We start from the raw sequence: 8,139 nt of genomic DNA, 5'->3' as shown, positions 1-8,139 counted from the left end.
CTGCCAGCCTAATGTGGGGGACTATATTGCACCTAATTTGGGGGAACATACTGCCAACGTAATTTGGGGGACTATATTGCACCTAATGTGGGGGAACTATACAGCCAGCCTAATGTGGGGGAACATACTGCCAACGTAATGTGGGGGACTATATTGCACCTAATGTAGGGGAACTATACTGCCAGCCTAATCTGAGGGACTATATTGCACCTAATGTGGGGGAACTATACTGCCAGTCTAATGTGGGGGACTATATTGCACCTAATGTGGGGGAACTATGCTGCCAATGTAATGTGGGGGACTATATTGCACCTAATGTGGGAGAACTATACTGCACCTAATGTGGGGGACTATATTGCACCTAATGTGAGGGAACATACTGCAAGCCTAGTGTGGGGGACTATATTGCACCTAATGTGAGGGAACATACTGCAAGCCTAATGTGGGGGACTATATTGCACCTAATGTGGGGGAACTACAACCTAATGTGGGTGAACTATACTGCACCTAATGTGGGGGGGAACTACAACCTAATGTAGGGGAACTACTACCTAATGTGGGGGACTATACTGCCAACCTAATGTGGGGGAATTGTACTGCACCTAATGTGGGGGACCTATACTGCCAACCTAATGTGGGGGAATTGTACTGCACCTAATGTGGGGGAACTGTACTGCCAACCCTAATGTGGGGGAACTGTACTGCCAACCCTAATGTGGGGGAACTGTATTGCCAACCCTAATGTGGGGGAACTACAACCTAATGTGGGGGATCTATACTGCCAACCTAATGTGGGGGCAACTGTGCTGTGTACTTAAAGTGGTAGTCCACTAATAAGATATATAAGTGTGCATAGGAATTTATTCATGTTTTATTATCTATAGTCCGGCCCTCCAACGGTCTGAGGGACCGTGAACTGGCCCCCCGTTTAAAAAGTTTGAGGACCCCTGGTATAAGGTGTCTAAACGATACACAGCACATTACAGTCTACACATATTGGTGCTTCTGGAGCACAAAAATCATAACAAAAAAAAACTTTACAGAATAGCATCTAAGCATAACTTTGTAAAATAGAATACAACAGAGCTGCATAGAGATCACTTGGGCTCCAAAGCTAAGAGTATGGGATAAAGAGATTACGAAGGCCTTTTCATTTCACCGAGGTTGGAACCTCCTTTCCTAATCCCTTGGATTACTTATCAGCACTCTTCTTGCTAAAGCTTCTGCTCAACTGGATTCAGGAAGGCTGCTACCACTATTTCACACTAAAAAGGAACATTTTATGCCCTAATGAGGTGCTACAGAGCATCATAGCACCCAACAATTCAAGGCTGGAGATGGCAACTTCAACAATAGAGAAACAGCAACAAGCGGTTTGGTGAATTTCAAAACTTATCGGCGTCTTCTCAAAACAACTGAGCAGCGATGCCTATGCAAAATAATAAGGTGGCCATCGAAGAGAAGGTGAACTTTCAGAAAGTGAGGGATGAATGCAACACTGTAGTAGAGGCACTAAACAAGGTATTTCATTGTTACTGTTCTTACCAAGTAAAATGCTTTCATGACCGTTTTTGTGTGCGATTATATTTAATAATTCTTCTCAAGGCACTTTTATTGATAAATCAGGTTACTGCAAATGAATTCTTAAATTGTTCTGCACCATTGTGTTATACTGTATCTGTTGTGTGGTTGACAAGTGCTCAATGTCAGTACAAGGATAAGTGCTGCCTACTGAATGAGATGAGCCAGATGACCAGGCAGCGTAGTTGGACAAGAATAGATATATGGTAGGATTATGTGTAGTGTAGAAAGCTGCTGGAGAAAGCAGAGCCGTTCTATTTTAGATAGAGGAGAAAGAAGTGACTTTAATATTTGTTTGTGAAATCCTGAAGTGTAAATGAAGAAAGAAGGTAGGTATTGCTATGAAAAAAGTATGTAGATGAAAATAGTCATCATACATAACTAAAAGAGGTTGGATCTTAAATCACACAAGCAAACGGTACTAGGAATTGACCATAAACAGTGACAATTTCCAGAACATAGAGTATTCTCATCAGAATAGAAAAACATCAGCTACAGAAGTGATGGTAGTTATTTTGTCTGAACTTTACAGTGCATTTTAAATCTTTATATGTCCTTTTTTAAATGTACCTATAGTGTTCCAGTGAACAAATGAACTATAGGCCTGATGTTTATAACCTAGGATGGTTAAAAAAAAGGGATGGATGCTCAAAGCAACCAAACAAAATCTACCTTACATTCTTTCAGTCCAGGTCAGAAACTAAGATTGGCTGCAAAGTTCAACGAGTGACTTTTAGACAAGAACAATACTTTTTCTACCTAGCTTTTCTTATATGACATCAAGGTGAACGTATAGATTGTATTATGCTTTGTTTTATCAGAATATATCTAAAGCCTTCATCAAGTTTTATAATAAAACTGTAAAGTGGGCAACACCACATTTTTCAAGCTAATTTTTCAATCCCCATCTCTACATAAACTCCCCATGTATATTGCCCCACACAGTAATAGGGCCCCCATTGTGTCCCCATATAGTAGTTAGGCCTTCATCTATTTTCACTATAAAGGATGCTGGGGGGGGGGGGGTTATATGTTGTACTAAAAATTATGCTGGGGGTCATATGTTACACCAGGGGCGGACACAGACAACAGAGGGCCCCTGTGCAAAGAATGTGCCTGGGCCCCCCCCCCCCCCCCCCCCCCAAAAAAAAAAGTAATATGCCATAAAATTGCACTGCAACTCACATTAATCTGCATTAGGTAGGCAGCAGTTCCCCCACATTAGGTAGCATAGTTTCCTCACATTATGTAGCATATATTCCCCACATTAGGTAGCATTGCATAATTTCCCCACATTAGGTAGCGTTGCATATATTCCCCACATTAGGTAGTGTAGGATAACCCCAACAAACAAACACACACACACACTCTCACTCACCCACACACTCTTACCTTGCCTGCACTACTTACATCTGCCTGAGAGGACTTCCTGGCAGAGGTGCGCGCTATAAGTGACGTTATCGAACGCTCTGCGCTGGACGTCAGCGTCCAGGTGCTTGCGATGACGTCACTCACCGCACGTACCTCAGCCAGGAAGTCCCCATGGGCAGATGTAAGTAGCAGTTTAGTGACTGGGCAAGACTGGTTTCCCTGTCATATGTGCACTGGCAGGGCTGCCATCAGAAATTTCGGGGCCCCTTACACAACTCAAGGCCTGAGACCCCCACCGATCACCTTGGTTGAAGTGGTTCTCCAGCTGTTGGAAAGCTAAAACTCCCATCATGTCTGAAGAGCCTCTGGCAATGGGAGTTGTAGTTTTGTAACAGCTGAAGAGACACAGATTGGACACAGTTTTACCCATCATCACTGCAGAACTTACAAGTGACTACAGCTCTGATGGGACAGTCATAAGAACACACAATGATGTCAGTGACCTGAGTGACGTCTTCTGACTTAAGTGATATCTTCTCTGTAATCTTTTCTTCTTCATCTCGTCCAGAGACCAGGTCTTCCCCCAGCTCCATCTTCTCTGCAGAGTCTGACATCCGGACATCATTGGCTCCTCACTGTCAGCAGATCCTCATCCTCTGCATGAAGACAATAATCATTATAACCTTGCCAGAAAGTGTAACCTAAATAAAATACTGCCCCACACTGTACCCTGAATATAATCCTGCCACACACTGTACCCTGAATATAATCCTGCCACACACTGTACCCTGAATATAATACTGCCACACACTGTACCCTGAATATAATACTGCCACACACTGTACCCTGAATATAATACTGCCACACACTGTACCATGAATAGAATACTGCCATACACTGTACCCACTAAATATAATACTGCTATTCACTGTACCTACTAAATATAATACTGCCCCACACTGTACCCTAAATATAATACTGCCAGACACTGTAACCTGAATATAATACTGCTGTACACTGTACCCACTAAATATAATACTGCTATACACTGTATCCACTAAATATAATCCTGCCACACACTGTAACCTGAATATAATACTGCCACACACTGTACCCTGAATATAATACTGCTATACACTGTACCCTGAATATAATAATGCTATACACTGTACCCTGAATATAATACTGATATACACTGTGCCCACTAAATATAATCCTGCCACACACTGTACCCTGAATATAATACTGCTATACACTGTACCCTGAATATAATACTGCTATACACTGTGCCCACTAAATATAATCCTGCCACACACTATACCCACTAAATATAATACCTCTTATCCTCTGTGTCCTCATCATTCCTCATCACCCCAATAACCCCTGCCAAACCTCTCCTCAACACTACTATAACCCCCTGCACCTCTCCTCATCACTACTATAACCCCCCACACCTCTCCTCATCACTACTATAACCCCCCCGCACCTCTCCTCATCACTACTATAACCCCCCCAGGCACCTCTCATCACTACTATAACCCCCCCCACACCTCTCCTCATCACTACTACTATAACCCCCCCGCACCTCTCCTCATCACTACTATAACCCCCCACACCTCTCCTCATCACTACTATAACCCCCGCACCTCTCCTCATCACTACTATAACCCCCCGCACCTCTCCTCATCACTACTATAACCCCTCACACCTCTCCTCATCACTACTATAACCCCCCCCCACACCTCTCCTCATCACTACTATAATCCCCCTGCACCTCTCCTCATCACTACTATAACCCCCCCCTGCATCTCTCACCACCCCCATAACACCCCCCTGCACCTCTCTTCACCCCCATAACACCCTCCTGCACCTCTTATCACCCCCATAACCCCCCCTGCACCTCTCATCACCCCATAACACCCCCCCTCTCATCACCTCCATAACACCCCCTGCACCTCTCATCACTCCCATAACCCCCCTGCATCTCTCATCACCCCCATAACCCCCCTGCATCTCTCATCACTCCCATAACCCCCCCTGCATCTCTCATCACCCCCATAACCCCCCTCTCATCACCCCCATAACCCCCCTGCATCTCTCATCACCCCCATAACCCCCTGCATCTCTCATCACCCCCATAACCCCCCTGCATCTCTCATCACCCCATAACCCCCCTGCATCTCTCATCACCCCCATAACCCCCCCTCTCATCACCCCTATAACACCCCCCTGCACCTCTCATCACCCCCATAACCCCCCCTCTAATCACCCCTATAACACCCCCCTGCACCTCTCATTACCCCCCAAAACCCCCCTCTCATCACCCCCATAACCCCCCTGCATCTCTCATCACCCCCATAACCCCCCCTGCATCTCTCATCACTCCCATAACCCCCCTGCATCTCTCATCACCCCCATAACCCCCCTGCATCTCTCATCACCCCCATAACCCCCCTGCATCTCTCATCACTCCCATAACCCCCCTGCATCTCTCATCACCCCCATAACCCCCCTGCATCTCTCATCACCCCCATAACCCCCCCTGCATCTCTCATCACCCCCATAACCCCCCTGCATCTCTCATCACCCCCATAACCCCCCTGCATCTCTCATCACCCCCATAACACCCCCCTGCACCTCTCATCACCCCCATAACCCCCCTCTCATCACCCCCATAACCCCCCCTGCACCTCTCATCACCCCCATAACCCCCCTCTCATCACCCCCATAACCCCCCCTGCACCTCTCATCACCCCCATAACCCCCCTCTCATCACCCCTATAACACCCCCCTGCACCTCTCATTACCCCCCATAACCCCCCTCTCATCACCCCTATAAGACCCCAAGCACCTGTTCCCTTGCACCTCTCATCACCATTGTAGTCTGCAAACAACATAGCCCCCATCCAACCCCCCCCCCCCCCCCCCCCCCCGTTCACTCACCCTGCCGGGGTTCGGTGCAGCTGCTGCTCCTGTCACAGTGTTCCACTGCACGGGGAGGATCCGTCGGGAGGCTGCTGGACTGGAGATCGCGCCGGGACAGGTCAGGTGACTGGAGTAGACGTGCGTGCCTGCGCGGGGCACGTCGACTCCCATCAGCCCCTGGCCTGTCCGGCCCTGCCGTACTTCTTAAGGGGCCTGCGCCCTAGAAAGAGCGGGCCTCATAGTCCTGCGGGCCCCCCAGACTATGAGGCCCGGTCATAGTTCTGACGGGTACCCAGCCAGGAGTCAGTGAGTGACAGTCGCAGTCACTCACTGACTAGCCGGAAAAAAAAAAGTACAGGGACGTCCGGGCCTCCCTGAAGCTCCGGGCCCCATACAAGTGTATGGGTTTACCCCCTGATGGCGGCCCTGTCCACTGGGTCCGATGGTAGGACCGGCCCAGCGTGTGAGGGCGGGCCCCCTCCCACGCTGGGCCCCTGTGCAGCTGAACCTGCTGCACAAGCGATATGTCCGCCCCTGTGTTACACTACAAAGAATTCTGGGGTCTGGGAGCGGTCATATGTTACATATAACCCCCCCCCCCCCCCTTCGCTAGGTTTGTATGGAGGTAGGGATTGTGCTGAAGCAAGGAGCATCCTGCATCGTTTATAATGCAACACAGTCATTGTTGACCTATGACCCTAGTCCCTAGAATTCTGCTTCCTTTATAGTGCAACTCATTCACCATTGACCTGTAAGTGTTGCAAGCTGTGTCTGCCTTTTCTCTGGCAGGTGCCCTTTTTCCCCACCTCTCTAATGATATTCTGTGGAGCTGAAAAAGCTCATCCTGCTGCTCTCTCAGCTTCAATGATGCAGCAACCCGAGCGAAGAATAGGCTCTGTAAAAGAGCTCTGATTTTCAAAATCAGTACTTATTCACAGTATGCAATTGAGCCATTGTTAAATAGAAGCTCTATGTAGCTCTATATGCGGACAACGTTTTCTTGTCCACATTTTGAGATGTAAGACTGTCGTTTATCCCATTAAATATTGATTCCCACTCAGTTTTATTTCATGCTCATAAGTGTTATGGACTTAACATTAAGCACAAAAAATAAAGGAAATGGGAGCTCAACCATAAATAAAATTGGAATGGGGTGCAAGCAGTCATGCTCTGTAGCAATAATCATCGAAAAAGACATAAGGGGAGTATTAGACGTGCACTCAAAAATGTACCATGGCCAAAAATTTTAATACTGACAACATTTTTGATCTTCACATAGTTTGCTGCATCAGTGATTTTAGGTCTTCTATTTAGATGTTTCTATCGTATATACTGAAATACAATTATGGGGATTTCATTTTTTTTTTTTTTTACTTTTGTTGACAAATACATTAAAGGGGTACTAACATGTCCTGGCATTCTGAACTGTTACGGCTAGCGCTCCGGCCAGTCATACTGGCCGCGATCGCTCTCTCCCTCCGGCCGGCCCGGGAATCGCATCACAAGACACGCCTGCATGCGAATCTCAGGCCGTCACTCACCTCCTCTGTGTTCTTACATCGCCGGCGCACACGTCCCCCGCCTCCTAGGGCGCACGTGCGCTGGAGCTCTGAGATTTAAATGGCCAGTGCTTAATTATTGTTTGCACCTGTCCCTTCTCTATAAGTATGCGCACCTCCCACTACCTATTGCCAGATCTTTGTGTGCCCAGTGCCCTAGTGAAAGTGTTTATTGTGTCTTGCCTTACCGTGTTCCTGACCTACCTGCTCCGTGACCTGACCTTACTCCTGTGCCGCCTGCCTATTGACCTCTGACTACGTCGCTTTTGTCGCTAGGGTGCCGCCTGCCCTGACCTTCTGCTATCCTGTCTACGTGTTGCCTTATTCCTCTTGTACCTTGTTTTCTCCTCAGCAGCCTGTGTGGACGAGTCGTGTCAGAGGTAGTGACCTTGGTGCCGCCTGCTGCAGCAACTTCATCCCGCTTTGCAGCACCTTAGACTCCGTTCCCTGACACGGTCCAAGCCATCATTCACACAGGCTCAGCAGATCTACTACCTCCTTGCCGCTCACATGAACATTTTCTTCAGAACGCTTGGAGCGATCGGCCGTGGTCATGACGTGACGGCCATGCCCCTTGTCTATGGGAGGAGGTGTGTCAGCATCACAAAGGGTTTAGAATGCCGGGTGCTGCGTGAGATCGTGCCCTTAAAGTTTATGCAAAGATTCAATATTCACAATGTTGACCCCTCTTTTTCAAGACTTT

General features: G+C 47.6%; 1 protein-coding gene across 1 annotated transcript in view; it reads left to right on the top strand.

Moving 5' to 3' along the window:
* Positions 1–1,279: 1,279 nt before the first annotated feature.
* LOC130272653 (regulator of G-protein signaling 9-binding protein B-like) overlaps positions 1,280–8,139 on the top strand; it is a 38,498-nt gene continuing 31,638 nt past the window's right edge. Inside the window, exon 1 of the mRNA XM_056518493.1 lies at positions 1,280–1,521. Within this exon, the coding sequence (XP_056374468.1) occupies positions 1,426–1,521 (96 nt within the window). The 5' untranslated portion in view covers positions 1,280–1,425. The remainder of the gene's footprint in view (positions 1,522–8,139) is intronic.

Source organism: Hyla sarda, chromosome 5, assembly GCF_029499605.1.
Source record: "Hyla sarda isolate aHylSar1 chromosome 5, aHylSar1.hap1, whole genome shotgun sequence".
NCBI lineage: Eukaryota > Metazoa > Chordata > Amphibia > Anura > Hylidae > Hyla > Hyla sarda.
Note: the sequence above shows the minus strand (reverse complement) of the source record. Positions and strands in the feature narration are given on the sequence as shown.